Source organism: Suricata suricatta, chromosome 2, assembly GCF_006229205.1.
Source record: "Suricata suricatta isolate VVHF042 chromosome 2, meerkat_22Aug2017_6uvM2_HiC, whole genome shotgun sequence".
Classification (NCBI taxonomy): domain Eukaryota; kingdom Metazoa; phylum Chordata; class Mammalia; order Carnivora; family Herpestidae; genus Suricata; species Suricata suricatta.
In genome coordinates this window covers 124992413-125013369 of record NC_043701.1, presented here as the reverse complement: position 1 = coordinate 125013369, position 20957 = coordinate 124992413, and the positions used below count along the sequence as shown (strand labels likewise).

Below are 20957 nucleotides of genomic sequence, written 5' to 3'. Positions count from 1 at the left end.
AAAATCAATCTGTGTGATAGTAATATAAACATCACGCATGGCAAACTGGTGGGCATTTTATTGTTCTAACAGGGAAAATAGACAAAATGTGTGCACATGTATGTTTTTCCTACAGTCCAGACAATAATATGACATAAATGATGGCATATGTTTTACAAAAGAGGAATCAAATTATAAAAAGAGGTAAAAGCAAGGTGGGGGGTGGTTGAAGAATGCCTCATGTAGGAGAGTCTAACAGGACAGTGGGGGCAGGAATTATGCATAGGAGAGAGATTTTTAAGAGAAAAATTGTCATTCATAATGTCACTTTCCACTCATTATTATTATAATCTCATTTCCTAATTGCATGTGCAATACAACCAGTTTTCACAAAGCTTTAATGGGGAGTCCGTTGCTTTAGTTTTAAAAATAGTCAGTTCTCTCGTGCTGAGAAAAGAGCACATTGCCTTTAAGAACACTGTAACTGAAAGGACGGAAGGATTCAAGCAGGATGTCGAGGCTGAAGCTTTTCAATCACCTGCCATTAATATGATTCAATTTATGCTTATGTCATAAGTTTAGATATCGCACAGTGCTGTAAGCTGGGAAGGGACTTGAATAAAATACAGGGAAGAAAGCAGATGGTATGCTATCAAAACCCTTCAAGCCTAAAATAACCTTTTCCAAATAAGGAGGATAGTTAATTAAAACCAGGATATATTTACTCTATTCTGAATATCTCAATGTAAATAAAAATCAAAATGACACCACTGTAATGTGGGACTAAATGATGAAATTTCATCTATTCTATTTTTCTTTAATAGTTTCTAATCAAACTTTTCATTAAACAGCTTCATAAAATTCCACGGAGAATTTATTTATAGGGATTCATTGTAGATTTAAAAGCCTTACTTTTATTGTTCAATTAAACCTATTATTCAGTGGACAACATTGAAACAGTTGGGGCGGGGGGGGCGATGGTGTCTAAGCAGACGGGAAAGGTTGAGATGGTGTGTGTCATCCCTGCCCAAGAAAGCCTAGTTCTGGCTCCAAAGCCACTGCCTGAGTCTGGCTCCACAGACTCATATTCCTGTCCTTGTCCCCCTGGTAGAGAAAGGGCACCATGCCATTTATTGATGGCAAGCCAACCTAGAGAAGGTCAATGGTTCACCAATGGTGAAGGCAGCCATTTTTAACCTGGAGAGTCAGGACGTGAACTGTCAGTGATTTCCCAAACTTTTCTATTAGCCTCTCTCCCTATCTTTTTAAATTTTTTAAAAATTATTTATTTACTTTTAAAAGAGAAAGCATGAGTAGGGGAGTAACATAGAGAGTGGGAGAGACAGAATCCCAAGCTGTCTTCATGGAAACTGACACGGGGCTCAAACCCACAAGCTACCTGAGTGGAAGTCAGATGCTTCATTGACGGAGCCACCCAGATGCCCCTCTCCCTGTCCTTTAAAACCAGACCAAGTCCTGCCTTTTCCATGAGGCTTTCCCTGACCCTCTCCCATGATCACCCCCGGCCGCCCTAGCCCACTGCTAAATTCCTCCTGCGCTTGCTCTCTGCAACACTCACCAAATACTTAATCATTGACTTTCTTGGAACATTAGTTAACTTTCAGGTGTGTTAATCCTGTCTTCCCCAATTAGATTTTTAAATCCTCCAAGCAAGCAAGAACTGTGTTTTATTTATCTTCTGAATGCCCTCTCTCACCCCCCACTCCATAATCCCATTTAAGAGAAGAAGGCAAAAAATATATTAGTTAATAAAATAAACATTATTTAATCATAGGAAAGCAGACACTGTCCTTTTGAGAAGAGCCTTGCAGGTACATTATGGCAATTTATGAATTTCATGTGTCAAAGGTGTAGCTGCTAAATGCTATAAGCCCTTTGCCATCAGCTCCACCATTCACCCACCTGGCGATATGGCTAATAAAATTTGATTTTTACAGCCTAGGCATACTGTTACCTAAATTACATTTGACCAATTACTGAAGTCACCAAACGTGTGGTACAGAATATATACTGTGTAGAAAATTCATCTGTGGGCCCCCTGGCACTCGCGGTAATCTGACAGACGTGCTTCAGTCATCTGGCAGTGTTTAATATTAGGAACATTTGTTTAATGCTAATCAAATTTATGTTCTCCTACCAACTGTTAGTGGGTTGGAGAAACCCAACCCCAGATTTTAACAAACTCTTTAACCCATGTTGCTTTCAAATGTGACCTGTTGGAGGTTTAAAAGGGTGATTTCTGGAAATTTAGATGTGTGACCCAAAGTGGAAGGTGGGGGAGGGATGTTGGTGAAGGTATGCAAATCAGGTTAAAATAAGCTTTTTGGGGGGGAAGGTGTGTCCATTTAGGAAAATTAAATACTATAAAAAGTACAAATTCAACTAACATTAAAGAGAAATCTAATATTCTAATTATTAGGCAACCCATCAAAAAGCTCTTTAAAGGTACCTTTATTCCAAAAGAAAACTTGCATTTTTAAGAGGCTGGAGAAGAAAAACAACATTAAAATTAGCCTTACCAAAAGAAAGTTCAGGAAAAAATTCAAAAGTCAGATGCTTGTGTTTGTGAGAACATTTAAAACTAATTTAGTAATTCTTAACAACCATTGTGATCACTGTTAAATTGGAACTTCTTTCTATTACCAGTTCCAGACACAACAGCTTTGAAGCTCAGTGACTAATAACTCTTAAATTAGCCAAAAAGGTTAAAAATTTTTTCATTATGTTACATTGTGATACTCTTAACTTTGAATACTCTTAAGTGAGGGAAAACATTCTTTCAGTTTTATTTTGGGTCAGAAATTTACTGACCTCTTGAGTGGCAAGTAGGACAGAGGGGCTTGGAAGTCAGGGATATGGGGAAAAACCCCTCAAAACAGAAGTGTTAAAAATGGAAGATTTGTAGATGCTGATCTGAAAAGAGAAGATATTAAAATCTATTGGATACATTCATCTACTTGAATAAAAAAGGTTATTGGAATATTAAAAATATGACAATTCTTCTTAGAAAAAGGAGAAAATAATTTATATAAACACTACTCTACTTTTATAGAATGACAGTCATTTGGTAAGCCAGAACTGTGAAAGGCATCCGAAAAAAAAAGTTTGTCAGAAGAAAAGAAGCCAGGTCCAATGAAGCTAGGTCCCCTCCTCTCCTCCCTTCCTTCTTGGATCATCGTATTTCATCCCCTCACCCTCGCCCTTACGCACGCCCCGCCCCTGCCGCAGGTAGATGTCTGCTGAGGTCATGAATAATCAGAGTGGAGAGGCTACAGGGGATTTCTCAAACCATGCTGAGGCCTGCAATTGTTTAGCAGAATAATCTGAATCTGAATAGTCCACAAACTAGGGATCCTTGGGAAAACAAAAGAGGCAGAATCAAGGAGTGTTCCAACTCAAGGGGACCCCATCAGTGCTCTCTCTGGGCCAGTGGTCTCAGCTTCTTCTCCTCCTAAGTACCCATGAAAGATTCAGCATGGGTCAGCCATCACACTGGTCACCCCACGGTGGCAATTCCCAAAAAAGGGGTAGGTGAGGGGAGTTTAATGCCTCCATAACTACAGGAATTTCCAGGGAACCTGTATAGCTTGATAAAGCACCCCCAGGATATTCTGATATCCCTGCCCAGCCTTTTGAGAACTGCTGATATGATTCAGTCTCTTCAACAGACAGATGAGAAAATGAAGGTGTGAGAGATGTGACTCTAGCTCGCCTCCCGTCATTCACTGCGTCATGCAAAGTCTCCCAAACATATGATATCTCTTCTCCTTCACTTCTGTCTACAGAGACACAGGACTGATCAGCTAGGCAGAGATGTAGATAAAGATATGTGTGCATATATCCATCTTTGGTGGGCATAGTGTATAAAAAATATATAGACAGGTATCTGAATATAGATATATAGATAAATATTTCTCTATGTATTTTACACACTGTGTCCACCAAAGATGGATATATATGTGTATACATACCTATACATGAAAAAATTATGGGGCATGGAGATCTATCTATCATCAGTCTGTTCACCTTTATAGTACTGAAGGGGTTACAATTGGTGCATTTTTATAGTTCTTTATAACACTGAAAACGGCATGATCAATTAAAAAAAATCAGTATCCAAATAGCCAAAGTCTTTGAAGAAAGAACTAACATGAAAGCCTTCTATCTGAAAGTCCAATTTCAAGGTCGACCAAGCAACTTCAGACCCTATACTGAACAACAAATTCTAAATAATAACCCTTTACCCTGGTAAACAGAGGCTGCCAAGGAGGCAATGACGCTTCATGCTACAATAATTTGGGGGGAGGGGAAGGGGGAGGTGGCACACAGAGCTTGTGAAAATAAGCCTTGTTCCCCATCACTGCTCTTCACAAGAACCGAAAACAACTAAACACACACGCACAAGTTTCATGTAGGAAAAATAAGAAGACTCACCAAACTCATCGCATATACTCTCATTTTCAATGAGAGTTGGGTGGTCAAAGGTGTCTCGACAGTACAGGATCTGAGGGTTCTTGCTGACCACCGCAATGCCCCCCAGGGCTAATGCAAACTGGTCCGTTAGAATGGAAGATGGCTTATCCTGGATGCGTTTCAGCATCGATCGGTACCGGCAGTACTGAGGGTAGCTGAGAACTATCACGTTGGTTTCTTCCTCGTCCTCCCCTAGACAAACGAGAAAATACTTCCGTTACTCCCTTCCCTCCAGCAAAGACCTGTCTGGGCCATGGCTTAATTTCAACAATCACTCTGGTTTTGTATTAAAAGGTGTCTTCAGTGAGTCTCTTCTACCAGGTCATGTTTATCACTGTTTGGCTGATGTGGGCATTCTCCTGGCCCCACCTGACCAACCCAATTTCACTAAAAAACCTCGAGTTACTGGCAGAGAAAAGAAAGAGTGGAGAAAAGAAAGAGATGGGTGATCTAATAGACAGATTAAGCAATGTTTGGGTCACCAGCAAGCATCAGAACCAAAAAACTGTTTTGAAAGAGTCTGATATATATTTTAAGCATTAAAGTCACCATCATAGGACATATCAGAATTTTTTTGAGCTTCTTTATACATATTTCCAGAGTTTGGTATTGCTCCTTTTTTGGATTATATAATCTTTCAGTGCTGGAAGTCTCTGAAAAGGTCAGCTGGCCCCAGAGAGATGTCCATAAGTTCAAACAGCATCATCATCAAATCTGGTGGTGATTAGTGCTGTTCAACAAATAATTATGGTTCTCTTTAAGGTCTTGTGGAAAGACCATGATTCCTGGTCCACTGGCATCAAGTGGCCATGTGACTTGTTTTGGCCAATAAAATGTGACAGAAGTGAGTGGCTTCTTTAAGGGCCAGAGTTTGACTGATAACATTCTCTTTCCCTGACTCCTGGTTGTCTGTAATGATCAAGATAGTGGCTAATCTGCCAGTAAAGATCTTGGAGTAAGAATCACACAGAGCAGAGCCCCTCATTGACCCTAATTGGACACAGAACACAAGCTAAAAAGGAACTTTTGTTGCTATAAGTGAGGCTGTGATTTGGGGGGTTATTTGTTTTTGCAGCATGATCTATCCCAACTTGATTGATACATTCACCTTCTTTGCCCTCCCCCCTTTTCAGACCCTCTACTTTCTAATGTTCCTCAAATCCATCTGATAACTCGGCACATCTCAGGGAACCACGCTGAGAGGACTCCCCAAGCAGCCTTGTGACAGCACCATCAGAACCAGCTTGGCTCAGAACGTTTGAGCAACTTTAATGAAACTCCATTTTACAATGACCTTAATGCTCATCTACACCTCGCTATATTAAGTGCTTGTTTATAAAAACCAGATTCTGTATGGAGGAATCCTGCCTTCATCTTATGCCTGAGAAATGGCAAAAACTCCCCTATGATAGCCTGCCACCTGTACAATGTCAAGCTGAATTTAGGCTCCATGGCCCAGTCTGACATCACTCTTTATAACCACCCCATCAGGGCATTTGTAAGCAATTCCCAGATATGTCACCAGCTTATCCAAAGGGAAAACACTCAATATTTTGAGTCCTTACCATGCTGCAGGGAATTGCACAAGACAGTTGTTAAGGATACCAACATTATCGTGGCCATCTGGTAACCAGTGGGAGACAAATGAGTAAGGACAGAACAAATGATAGAATATACCCAGTACCAGTGGAAGGTGTGCATGTGACCTTTTCAGATAGGAGGCCAATACCCAGATGTATTTCTAATTATGTTCACTTAGTTCCTCAGGCTGGAGGCTTCTTCGAGAATGGAGAGATTTAGCTGCTCTCAAGATGACATCTTTTAACAGTTTATTTCTTAGACTCCTGCCTGGTTGTGGGAAGGCACTTTGTCAGTTGCCATACCAAATTAAGAGGAAATATGTTTACATTGAAGGCAAGTCCCCAAATGAAGTACAGGTTTTAGGATGCTGATATATGTCCCAAAGCGTTTCAATTAGAGATTTTTATGGCAGACCAAGACCCTAGTTCAGACTTTGAGTTTAAATCTGTGATTTCTGTAGAGTTCAAGCACAAAAAGTTTTACAGGAAATATTCGCCAAACATCATCAGAACTCCAGAGCACCAAAGTCCTATTTGAAGAAGCAGCCCCTGACATGTCAACTGTATTATTATACTCTATTTGTCCAAGACATTGTGGATGAGCAAGGGGACATACCTCATGGACCGTGAGGACTTATTTCAGCATGCTCAGCACCTAATACCATATCTGTAAAAAGTAAATACTGTGCAAATCTTTTCCCAGCTTCCAAAATTCTACTTGGTTGTGTTGTTGGCTTTCCGTACTGGGGCAATGGTTGCACTCATTTAGCCAAGTGGTCTTGAAATGAAATGGAGGACATCATGCTTTTCAGGTTGAATGACAGCAGAAGAACGGATGCTTCAGGGTTAGTTTTGTAGCAGAAGATATCACCTTGATTCTTAGCACCATTTCACTTTCTTCTTGTCCTTTCATTCTCTTTGTTTTTCTCTGAACATTTCTTATGATAATACCATCTCTAACTTCTTCCTAATTCTCTGGAATCTACTCCCTGGCTATCTTTGGTGCTTAGAAATGACCTTTGTTTTGTTTTGTTTTTCTTTTTTCTCTTCACCTCATCCTAGCTCCAAACAGTTATCCTTCTTTCTTCATGCAGTTCTCAAAACACCAATCCTTTTTCTGTTGAAAGAAAAACTTGCAAGTTCCCTCTGGTCCAAGTCATGGAAATATATATGTCCTATGATATCCATTCATTTTGGAGACAGTGCCTCTAGGAGTGCCCCCAGGACTGCCCACACCAGAATCACATAGGGTAACTGTAAAAAGGCAGGCCCTAGGGGCCTATCAAGAACCACTAACTTAGAATCTTGAAGGTTGGGGTACAGGAATTTACATTTTTAACAAGCTCCCAACATTAAACTTTGAAACTACTGCTTTGGAGTCTGAGTTTAGCTTTTGCACAGATGTCTAATAATTTATCCAATTTGGGTTTTGATTTCTCTCTCTTTCTGTGTGTATGTGTACATACACACACACACACACACACACACACACACACACACACAAAGATCTTCCTCCACTTTCAATAGGATTATGTCCTGATAATCCATTGTAAGTTGAAAATACCCTAAATTTAAAATACATTGAATACACCCAACCTACCAAATGCCATAGCTTAGCCTTACTTACCTTAAACATGCTCAGAACACTTATGTTAGGCAAATCATCTAAGACAAAGCCTATTTTATAATAAAATATTGACTATCTTATGTAATTTATTAAGTACTTTACTGAAAGTGAAACACAGAATGGATTCGTGGGTACAGAATGGCGTGTGGCCTACTGGGAGTTGTGGCTGGTGGCTGATGACAGGCACCAGCCAGTATCATGCCCGTATCGCCAGCCTGGGAAAAGATCCATATTCAAACTCAAAGTACAGTTTATACTGAATGCATATCACTTTTACACCATTGTAAAGTCAAAATATTGTTAAGTCAAAACATCATAAGTTGGGGTTCCCAAGTATGTATATTATTTGTAACTTGTTTTCAGGTATATGCTTCCATCCAAACCCCCACTGTGCCCAGAAAAGAATATAGGACCAAATTCCCTTCTTCTTCTTGCTACCTTCTCAGGATTGTTGTAAGTATTACAGAAGATTCCAAATGAAAAAAGTTCTCTTAGCCAAAAATACGAGGAACAGAGGGACTGTTTGTTTTGAAATACTACAATTTGCAGTACTGATACTAGAACACAAAAATTTACAAAGGTCTTTCACAAAACACATCTCTTCTGTTCCTCACAACAACCCTATTAGTAGGATTTACTGCTTGTTAACATCTTCCAATTCTGAGGTGGTATTACAGGTTTAGACACTAGTTTGGGATCTCAAGGAAGCAGAAAGTGATAGAGGTGAGAATGCCACCTGGTCTTTCAATTCCAAGTGTGATGGGCTCTTCGTTATGACAAAATGTCACAATACTAATAATAGCAAAATTATTATCATTAAGGTAATACGTTGATTTCTTTTCCTATGTGGCTGTGTCTGAAAGAAAATCTTTGTTTATTTGACATTTATTATTACTAGAGATTGAAGCAATTTACAATATCAGGGATGAGATGATGGCTTTTGGTCATGTAGAATACAAAACCTCTGTTTCATCAAGAACTTTAGAATTCAGCGAGTTACAAGCCAGGATTGTACTCCAGTTCAGTTAGCGTGCTGTTATTTGGGAACACTGCAATTTTCATCGTAATGATTTAGCAGCATTGACACATCTTTCATGTATGGTGGTCTCGAGTTTTGCGGTTTTGTTTTCTGTGGTTTGCGGTCAACATTGATCTGGAAGCAGATGATCTGCCTTCTGACACGTCATCAGAAGGTCAGTGGTGGCCTCACGCTACGTCATCCATCTCACTTGTTCTCATCACTCGAACATTCTATCCTCTCACATCATCACAGAACAAGGGTGAGGGCAGTAAAACAAGATATTTTGAGAGAGACTACTTTCACATAACGTTTCTTACAGTATACTGCTATTACTGTTTACCTGTATTATTATTGTTAATCTCTTACTGTGCATAACTGATGAATTAAACTTTTTCACAGGTGTGTAAGTATAGGAAAAAACAGCATAGATAGGGCTTGGTGCTATTTGCAATTTCAGCCATCCACTGGGAGTCTTGAAGTGGATCCCTCATGGATAAAGGGGTAACTGTGTATATCAACTTTCTACTTTCTACCCATATGACAGGAACGAAAGGAAACTTCAGGTTGTGCAAGCTCAGAACACCTGTGCCTCATTAACCTCTTCCATACCAAGGGGCTAGGGGTCCAGCTGGGACCTGATTTGATGTGCCAATGTTACTTAATAATACCAAAACACACAATTATGATACTTTTGCTCCTTATGAAAAGAATCATCCATCTGGACCAGAATTTTGGCATTGTTTGGACAGAGGCAAATTTTCTTTTCTTTTTTTAAAATTTTTTTTCTTATTTTTTTTTATTATTGAGACAGAGAGAAACAGAGCATGAGTGGGAGAGGAGCAGAGAGAGAAGGAGACACCAAATCTGAAGTAGGCTGCAGGCTCTGAGCTGTCAGCACAGAGCCCGATGGGGGGCTCGAACCCATGAACCGTGAGATCATGACCTGAGCCAAAGTCGGCCGCTTAACCTACTGAGCCACCCAAGCGCCACAAAGGCTAATTTTCAACCTTACAATTAGACATCCCCAGAGGAATTGTTTTTAATATATTAAAAAAAAAACAACCAACCAACCAAACAACAACAAAAACAAAGCTTGCGAGACCTCAAGATTCCTATGAAAGTTAAGAAAGCATTCTAGATGAGAGTAAGGAGAGGGTCCACGGTGAAGGTGCGATCTGAGGGAATCAGCCATTCATCTAGGCTGAAGTTTCTCGAGTGAAGATACCTCAGAGAAACTTTGCCCTAGAAGAATTTAGGTAGACAAGCTTAGTCAACAGGAGAAGAATTTTTTTCTCCAAAGTATAGTCACCTTCACAGGAAAAGTATGGACAACAGAGAGTAAAATTATGAGTTTGAAAGAGCTTTCCAGATCTGAAATTCTATGATCCTATAACTTCTTCCTATGCCTTTGCATTAAATTAGCTTCTTCCTCATACAGCTACAAAACTATTAAATTGTTCAACAGCTGTCATATTTTACTTTGTCCTAGTACATTAAGAAACAAATAAAGCCAAACAACCCTTTCAAGAACTCTTATTTAAATTCCTCAGCTACTACTTGCCTCCGTATACATTTCATGTACATATAAACAAACACTCCTGTGCAGTTACCCATGAAACAGAGGCGGCCAAGAAATGCTGCATAAGATAGTTTCCCCTTTCCAATTCATAATGGGTCCAGCAGATAAATCTAAGAATGAATAACGAATGGAGAAATTGCACATTTGTTTAGCAAAAGACAAGCAGTGTTCCTGGAACAAAGATTTTCTTTCAACCACACCCACATAGGAAAAGAAATCAAAGTCTTACCCCAAGATATCTTACTCTAACACACTCTAGTCAGCTATTGTTGGTTCGGTTATATATGCATTACTTGATTTCTGTTAACAGAAAATGATCAGCAATAAATTGTTGGTACCAAAGATTGAAACTTTAAGCCATATTATGATATTCTATTAAAACGTCATCCATTCCATTCCCCAACTCCCCCATCCACCCAAAAAATGTGAATATGTCTATTTTTAAATAAAATATTCAAAGGGAATAAGAGACCCAAAATTACTAAACCTCATTTCAACTTCAGTGAAAAGAATTTTGCCTATTAAAAGTTAATACCTAAAGTACACTGCTTGTAATGCTCAACCAAAATTACTCTAATCCTGTGCTTATATCATAATTGCACGTTTTGTTACCCTCTCTCAATGTCAATTTTCACTTATTTATATATTTTCAAAGTCCAAAACAGAATTCCACAGAGAAACTGTAATTATAACGTGAGACTCCACCCAAGCTTTTCAAACAGTAACTGTATACCATTGCTTTAATCCTCGGAGTTGGGCTGGGAATGGGGAAGGGGTGGTGGGGTAGAGGGTAAGAGCAGGCATTCCTTCTGAATAGCATGTTGCTCAAGTTGTCTTTATACAAAGAGAGATGCATGAAATAGCAAACACAATGAATTAATGGAGCATTGACTTTCAAATATCCATAATGCTATTTTTTTTTAAGCAGATAATGGTGGCCAAACGCACAGAAGGCTGAAAACATAAATTCCGGAGGAGAAATTTGCTTTTATCTCTTACACAACATTTAGAAATGTAACTTTCTTTTTCATTCTGAGGGGAGAAGGGGAAGGCTTGTTTCGGAAACATCACACTATTATGCTTACTGAAAACCACTATAATCTACTTCTAACATCAGTAAGCTTAAAAAAAATCTTTTAAAAAAATCTTTGCACCAGGATTTTATAGAGCCTGGTGGAAAAAGTATGCATGTTCCTTCCTGTACCTAATTACCTCAACTGAAAAATCTGCCAAGTATTTTGCCCTTTAGTTCTCTAATCGCATTAGGGCAAATGCATTTGGATGCCAATAGAAACAAACATTTAAAGATTTTCACTTAAAAGATTCCAAATATGTATGAAGGCTGTGTTTGAGACACAAAGTCCCGGGTCCTTCAAAGACAACATAGAGTGTTCTTTTTTTCCCCCAAGCAAATATGAATTTGCTCCTGTTATAAAACTTGATGTCTAGTTTTGAGGCAATTTAAGTAAAATAATGTCAATATGAGAGGCTCTTACAATGATTTATGCTTCTTTCTGTTACTTTATTACATTAGACATTCCTTTCTCAAAGCTTTATACTTTACACTGTGCTCCTAGCAACCAACCGAAGGCAAAGCATCAACTTTATATATCTGGCACTGTTCCAATTCCTACTGCTATTGACAATTATATTGAAGTTTCCACTTAATTGCTGCTCTGTTGTGACACTGAATATTTGTCATAATTAGGCATTTCCTATTTTCTGTCCATTCATTTCTGATTATTACTGAAAATGATTTTTTTTTACTTCAGAAAACCTAAGCATGAAAATTCTACAGATAAGAGTAGCTACAGCTGTTACTATCATTACCAACATTGTAACATGCAGAAAAAAAAGGAGAGAGAATATAATTTCTCGGAAGGTAATTTTCCTTCCAGTCTAAGTGCTCTTATTCATCTTACAGTTACTCAATGATTTCCTGTTCTAATTACAGGACATTATACAGAAAGACATTCGTAAAAGCAAAATGCAGCAAAGCAGGAGACTGAATAGCTTGACTTGGTTGAAAGTGTTTAAAATTCCAAAGTTGTACATCAACTTTATCAATTCCTGATTACAACTCCGTGTAAATGTGTGATGTGTCCCACCATAGTTCTCAAGCTCTCCCAAGGCAGTAAACTCAGTACCAGAGTAAGTACACATCAAAGGGGAAAATGCATTTGCAGTTAAACTGCGTTGGGGAGGAGCTGGGGTCGGGGGAGGATCGGTTGTTGGTTGTTTTTTTCCCCCTCATCAAAGCTGTTAAATTGGAGGCATGCCAAGACAAGGAGTGGAAAATATTAATAATAAAAATAAATTAAATGCCTGATTAAAAGGGAGAGAGAACAAGATTCCATCCGGAATAGAAATGAAAATGCCACAAACTATTTCATAAAAACATACTGTGACGTAAATTACACATCAGTATTGCACTGTTGTGGTTATTTTGAGAAATGGTTTGTACTGTAAGTCAGCTGGTGCTGCCCCACCCTTGATGATTTTGTAATTCTCTACACAGTAAGCAAGGGGGGCAGCCCTGAGGTTGCTAAGACAGAAAACAGACCTAGCCATAGAGAACCGGCAATAAAAAAGATAATGTACTTTTAACATAACAGAACAAGAAGATTGGCTTTATTAACTAAAAAAACTACTTTAAATGGTCCCCAGCTTGCCATTTGTTTTGATAAATGGAAAGGCAGATCTTCCCAGGATAGGCCACGAAAACATCACTGGGGAACTTATAAAGAAGAAAATGTGGGAAAATATCTCCGTGCATGGTTGTAAACAGAACAAAGAATATTTCAAATGCAAAATCCAGGGTTTTTAACTAGCTATTTCCCAGATCAAGCCATTTCAAACACATGGGCACACAAATATAAGGACACGTTTTAATACAGTAATATTGGCTTTTGCCCTGACTGTTGCTTCCTCACTCCAAAAGGAAAACAATACCAGGCTCACCTAAAACCAAATGCTGCCAAGACTGAGTAACCAAGGAACCCACTGGGAAGCAAGCCAGCCCCGCCTCCAAGGTTCTCCCAAATGGTCACTGAATTCTAAACCACATGCAGGAGCCACTCTAGATTTCACTCTGAGAATTCTGCACCTTTTTTCCACATGGCTCATCTCAGCCGAAGGGAAGTGTCACACAGGACCGTAGTTAGGCAATAAGCGCATGTACTGTTGAGACCACGTGGCCAGATTGACCCGTAGGTGAAGTGGTGACCACATTTGGAGTGTGGTTCTAAGGGCCCTGGCCTACCTTCACTTGCCTCCACTTCACAGTTAAGCTACAGTTAGTCATTCTCTTTTTGTATAAATGAATTTCACTAACTGAAGAAGGAAGTATAAAGAACCCACGAGGACACCAGGGAACCAGGGCTTAGATGCAATTTCTCCTCCTCTAAAAACTGTGCCAAAAATTTTCTCATAAATGAACTTACACATTTGTTTATTTACTAGCAGCCCAGGTGAGGCTATTAGATTGACTTTGAACGGCGTTAAACTCAACCCTTGCTTGGTTTACAAGGAACTACAACTAATATGACAAAGTTGTTAGAAGAGAAGGAAACCTGACCTCATTAGCCCAACTGGCTTTAAAAATCACAATTATAATTACTTGTCATCTTTCCCCTTATAAATCTATATGACTTTTTATTTCCAAGCTGTGTCTTACATTTGCCAACATTGCAAGAACCACAATGCTATTACTGCAACAGCTATATAAACCCTTCACATTTGGGAGACCCTCCTGAACCCCCATACTCATGAATAAACCTAATTAACGTGTCATCCCGGACAGATCAATAGCAAAATAATTAACAACTTCCACACATCAGTCTTCTCAGTGTGTAAGATCCAAATGTGTGTCTTAACAAAATGACTAATCACTGTTTGTCATGACTTTCATGGACATGATTATTTCACAAGGAATCAACACTGATCAGGATAAATCTCATAAAATCCAACAGTGTTTATTTTAGGGGGAAAACCCATCATTTGTATGGAGAATTAAACACCACAAGTATAGGACTGACTAATTATTGACACACACACAATGAAGGGTACATCTGTTTTCATTAAAACTCTGTGACCATTAAAAATAACAAAATTAAACAAAACTTTCAGATCATGCAAAAATTCTGTTACATTAAGTTTAGAAAAGTAAGGTATGAAACAATATTTTTAAACCTATGTCTCTATTAGCATTACTGAGATTTAAGTCACATATCATTCATTTAAAGTATACAATCTTTTAGTATATTCACAGGGTTGTGCATCCATCCCTATGATCAAATTTGGAACATTTTCATTCTCCCAAAAGAAACTCTGAACCCTCTTGCACCCACATCTCCCTTCCCTTGGCCAGTCATAGGCAACAGCTTAATCTACTTCCTGTGTCTACAGATTTGCTTATTCTGAGCATTTAATATAAATGGAATCATACAATATGTAATTCCTTGTCACTGGCTTCTTTCACTTTGCAAAATGTTTTCAAGGCTCATATATGTTGTAGAGTGTGTCAGTATTTCTTTTCTTTTTATTACTAAATAATATTCCATTGTCAGATACATCGCATAGTATTTATCTATTCCATAAATGAGACAGTATTGTTGTTTATACCTTTTGGCTATACTGAATAGTACTGTTATCAACATTTGTATAAAAGTTTTTATGTGGACATATGCTTTTATTTGTCTTGTGCATATACCTAGTAATGGAACCACTGGGTCATATGGTAACTCTATATTTACCTTTTTTGGAACTACCAGACTATTTCCCAAGTGGTTGTGCCATTTTACATTTTCTTCAACAGTGTGTGAAGGTTCTGGTATCTCCACATCTTCTCCATTATTTGCTATATTTGTCTTTTGATAGCCATCCTAGAGGATGTCAATTGGTATCCCACCCATGTTGTTTTGTAAATAAATGCTTAAAAATTGTTAATAGTAGATGCTTCTAGGTTGTAAGATTATCTGTGATTATTTTCTCCTCTGTTTGCCTGCATTTTAATTGTGTGGTCTTTTAAAAGATGGGAACATCTGGACAATTTATATGAAATTTCAAAAGATCTCAAAGAGTCAAAACAATCTTTAAAAAAATGAAGTTGGAGGGCTCACACTTCCTTATTTAAAAAGTTACTACAAAGCAATAGTAACAAAAACAGTGTGGTACTGACATATGGATAAAATGTGATTGAACAGAATAACGAATCCAGAAATAAATTTTCAAATATATGGCCAACTGATTTTTGACAAGGGCATGAGGACCATTCAATGGAGAAAGGGCAGTCTTTCTGACAAATGATGTAAAGAAACTAGATATTCATAAGGAGAGAATGAGCTAAACCTTGATCTCACATCATATACAAAAATTAACTTAAAATGGATAAAAGACTCAAAGCTATGAAACATAGTGGAAAATCTTTATGATTTTGGATTTCACAATGGTACCAAAAACACAGGCAACAAGAATTTAAAAAAAGGTAAACTGGGTAACATCAAAATTAAAAATTTTTGTGCATCAAAGGACACTGTTAAAAAAGTAAAAAGACAACCCACAGAATGGGAAAAAACATTTCCAAATCATATATCTGATAAGAGATTAACATCCTGAATATATAAGGAGCACCTACAACAACAAGAAGACTAACAATCCAATTTTAAAATGGGAAAAAGACTTCAACAGATATTTCTCTAAGAAAGTTTTACAAATGACACATGGAAAAAGGCCCAACATTTTTAATCATTAGGGAAATGCAAATCAAAACTACGGTGAGATAACAAAGTCACACACACTAAGATGGCTGTTATTTAAAAAACAAATACAAAACTGAAAAACTTCCAAGTGTTAGTGAGGATGTGGAAAAATTGAAATCTTCATTCATTGCTGATGAGAATGTAAGATGGTGCAACAGTGGTGGAAAACGGTCTGGAAGTTCTTTCAATGTTATAAAAAGAATTACTACATGACCTAATAATTCCACTTTTAAGTATATACCCCAAAGAATTGGAAACAAGGACTCAGACTAATACTTGCACATCAATGTTGACAGCAGTATTATTCATAATAGAAAGTGGAAACAACCCAATAGATGAACAGATTAACAATGTGTGGTATGTTCAAACAATGGAATATTATTCAGCCATAAAAAGAAATGTTCTGACACATGCTACAATGTGGATCAACTTTGAAAATATTATGCTAGGTGAAATAAGCCAGACACTAAAGGACAAATACTGTATGATTCTATTCCTATGCAGCTTCCAGAACAGGCAAAGTCTTACAGACTGAGTAGACTAGAAGTTGCCAGGGGCTGTTTGTCGAGGGGGAGGGCACAGGGAATGGGGAGTTGTTGCTTGACCGGTACAGAATTTCTGTCTGGGATGATAAAAAAGTTCAGGAAATAGATAGTGAGGATGGTTACACAATATTGTGAATGTACTTAATGTCACTGTACATTAAAAAGTAATTGAATGATAAATGTTATGTATATTTTACACAATAAAACAAGAGAATGTGGGGCAAGGGTTATGTTCTCTGAAGGCACTCTTAGGTGTTCTTGGGAGGAAAAGAGGCATCTCTCCAGTCAGCAACTATCTATGAACTCCTGGAGGGCACAGACTTGGTGTCCTCATTTCTGGTTACCCCACCATCCCAGATCCCCGCAGGTGTGCTCACAAGTGTAGGTGCCTGCAGACAGTGCTGCACTAAACACCCGAACCTTGCACCCAGGAGTGAGAGCAGTTGGGCCATTAGTTCACTGGAAGCTCTGGACCAGCAGCTCTTCCTAAAAGGTTGAAAGAATCTGGAGAAAGTTGTTGAGCAAACAGCATGGCAGTCAACAGCTGGCAGTCTTTTTTAGATGAAAGGTCATTCGTTTAGGCAGACATCTTATTTGGGGGACTTGTTTTGGGAATAATCTCACCACTTGAGGCACTCCTCCTTGTGGACCACCCTCAAAGTGCTGGACCACCTCCAAACTCCTACACTGACCTCTGAGAGCTCACATTCTGAGTTGAGAAGAGTTGTCTAGATTGCACTGTTATCTTTCTTATTATCATAGGCCTTCTGGAGTGGCTTACCAAGGAAAAGAGGGCAAAGGCCTCTATCTTGTATCAGTGGCTCATCTTAAATCAATGGACTTCAAAGAGGTAAACCCCACCCGATGGGAATAAGAAAACTTTCCAAGAAGAACCTACCTATGTAGTAATGGGACAGATCCTCAAGTCTGCATCACTCACTCTTCTATGCATGAGACTGCATTCAATACAGCCAATCTCCTTTACCCATCACCTATCCCTGGTTTTAGGACCACAAAAGAGGCTGGTCAAAATACTGGTTCCAAGAAACTTCATTTATTTTGGTGTCAAGGCACTTTAAACCATAGGTTTCTGATCTTTCCCTTCTTCCACATATTTTTGTTAAAGGAGAATCTTGGCAGTAAAAAAAATAAGAGTACTTTGGCCTATGTTAGGATGCTCTGAATTCAGAAAAGTCAGAGTAATAAAGGTTAATGATACTGATCCCTTTAAAGATAGGTGGAGTGTTCTACATGGCTACCAGATCTTTTGAAGTAAATTAGATAAAACCTAAGAATAAACATTTCATATGATTTATTCAGAACTGTCATACTTTAATAAATGCAGATTTTAAAACTTAAGATTTTTATCAAATCATATATGCTCATCTTAATTGTAGCCAAGTACTCTACACATCATGTTTAACATTTTCTACCTCCTATTAACAAAAAAACTTCAGTCAAACCAATGATAAGAAAATTTAGATGTCCTCTGAAAACCGGGCAATGGCCCACATACAGTGGTTCAGAAATCTAAAGCAACACTATTTCATGGAAACATAATGGGAACCAAATATGTAAATAAAATCTAAAAATTAAAAAATAAACAAAAATTTAAAAAACTATGAGGTAACTTTAATAGCCCATTTATCTATTTTAGCTCTAATTTTTATTATTAAAAGTACAATTCAATTTTGTCTTTATCCCTCCAGTTTTATTGAAATATAACTGATGTATAACACTGCATTAATTTAAGGTGCACAATGCAGTGATTTGATATATGTATAAACTAAGAAAATATTTTGTCCTATTTCATAGGATAAGTACAAGTGTTTCTCTAGGGTATCTCCCTTTTTTATATTAAAAAACTATTTTATCTAATCCAATATACCCATAATATTATTTGAAAACTTGGGCAATGTAAAAACTACTAGTGAGATATTTCACATTATTTTTTCCATATTGAGTTTTTGAAATTTGGTACATGTTTTACATTTACAGCATCTCTTAATTTCGACAGGCCATATTTCAAGGCTTAATAGTCAGATGTGGCTGGTGGATACCATATTGGATGCCACAGCTTTAGAGAATCCACCAGAAAAGAACCTGGAAGACCACTGTGTTGGATAGCCTGGCACTGAAGAGGCAGCTGGGAGGTAGGGGCAGTTCTGAGTATTTAGCATAGTCCCCAGGATGCCTTTCCGTCCTGGACTCTTAAGAAGAGAGGTTCAGAAACACAATTGGGAAAAGAGACTGGAGGAAAAGCCATGAGTGGCTATCATTTCACTATTCTGATAACTAAAACCTCAAGCAAGGCCAAAAGGTAGCAAGGAACCCTGTGCTGTTATCTCAACAGATATTCTTGCTTGCCATCTTGGTGTCTGGTGAATGATACAGTTAACTAATTAATTAATTAATTAAGTTAAATTTAACAAAAAAGCTTCACCTATAAAACCTGGTAAGAGCCCTCTGTCTAGGTCCTATCTATTATCCTGCTCTAACGAACAGCAAGTTCACCTGGTGCATTTGCACAAGCCATCTGCTCTTTTTTCTATCACAATGCCAAGGAGAACATCAGTTGTTCGGAATGGGTATTTTTCTTTCTTTATTTTTTTTCTTTTAGTGTGTGCAATATGAAAATTAGTTTAACATCTGAAGGAAATAGATACTTATAAAACCTACTGGAAACTGAAACCACTATTCAATCTCACGGCAATGCAGTCATATAAAAACTCCGGCACCTTCTAACGTGCTCTCACAGTGTACCGTGGAAGAATATCATAGAAGCTGATGATATGGATATGCTCTGTCTTACTCCCTTTTGTACAGTGTTAGTAGTGAGTAAGCTGATGCAAGACAGGAGGAGGAAGAATCTGGTTTATTCACATTTCCCATAATACCTATCATACACTGAAAATCATTTCCACTGCAAAATTCCTCCTTTCCCCAATCTCTAATATCCACATCTACTTCCCTTTTCTCATGAAAGACACAATAAACAAATTGCTGGTGACTAATATATTAATTCCAGTTATAATTCTGTGGTTTCATATCACGAGCTACCAGTGCTACAGATCCTCATTCTAGATATTTCTGTGACATGGCTTATGTTAAGCAAGGGTTGGCAAACTCTGGGCCAAATCCAACCCAAAGCCTGTTTTTATAAAGTTTTATCACAACACAGCCACACCCATTCATTGACACGGGCTGCTTTTGCGCTACACCAGTGGAGGTGCATGGTTCCAGAGTCGTGTTCTTCTGACAGAGGCTTTAGGGACAGTAAATCTGATCTGTTTGGTCCCTATCTGATTATTGCTTCCAGAAATGTTATTTTGGATCACTGAAATCAATTTAACTCCTAAGATTCAGTTATTCTGTGATACTTACCTAAACTTTCTTGTTCGTGTTTGGTCCCCCTTTTTAGACTGTGGGTTCTTTGAAAGTCAGGAGCAGGGTCTCTAGCATGTCTGAATCTCCAACAGTGTAGATACAAGTGAAGCACATGGTAGGCTTTCAACTGATGTTAATTTCAATTAACATTCAATTAACATTGCAAATTAATTTTTTTCTGGTTGTTACTATTTGATATCTTCTACTCATTATCTTGCCTCTCTACCTTACTGTGTGACCCCTAAGGATTTTATTACTAGGCTTCCTCACATTCTGGCCTTCTTTTAGTTCAGCAAATGGAAGACACCAACAGGAGATCAGATGGTGGAAAGAGAGAAGCTGGGGTATTTCTTCCTTGAACCATCTCAGCTTTGGCTCCACAGTTCTGCCTGTGACTGCAACCCTACACCACTGCCCTACCTCCAGGGCTCCGGCTTTCACCACATAGCAATATGTTCTCCCCTTGCATCCTGCTATTACTAGACCCTGGGTGCTTCAACCATACTTCTGGATTCTCTTTACTCTAACCACATCTCTATAAGTCTTCTCCCTGTTAACATCTCTTTGGTTGAACCCTTTGAGTGCCTCAACTTTGACTGACACTCTGCCAGCATTCTCATTTGGCAAGTGTTAACTTGGTAGGATGTCCTCACACTCAGAGCTTAAATGAAAACCAAGAAAGGACATACTTTCTGTGGACCAGTCATAGTAGGCTTGTTTAAATAAAGGTTCCGGGACTGCCTTGCTGCTAGGCTAAATGAGAATGTCTGAGCTGGGTCTCTGGATTAATGCTTGGTAACAAGCAACCCAGGTGTTAAAGCACCTATTGAGACAGAGGGTAAAATTCAGGTTGGGGGGGCAGGATGAAAAGAAGAAACAGCAAACCAGTTTGAAGCACTGCAGAGTGTTCGAGAGATCCTAGGGTGAAAAGTGGGTTAGAGCCCGCTACCTGAAGACCACAGGTGGCGCTATAACCAAAAACGGGA

General features: G+C 38.4%; 1 protein-coding gene across 2 annotated transcripts in view; it reads right to left on the bottom strand.

Annotated features, from left to right (window-relative positions):
* The window catches only part of ARID5B (AT-rich interaction domain 5B), a 177154-nt gene that overhangs the window by 86329 nt on the left and 69868 nt on the right, over positions 1 to 20957 (bottom strand). For both annotated transcript variants that reach the window (XM_029931738.1, XM_029931739.1), the window contains one exon: positions 4435 to 4665. In XM_029931738.1, coding sequence (XP_029787598.1) covers positions 4435 to 4665 — 231 coding nt within the window. The remainder of the gene's footprint in view (positions 1 to 4434; positions 4666 to 20957) is intronic.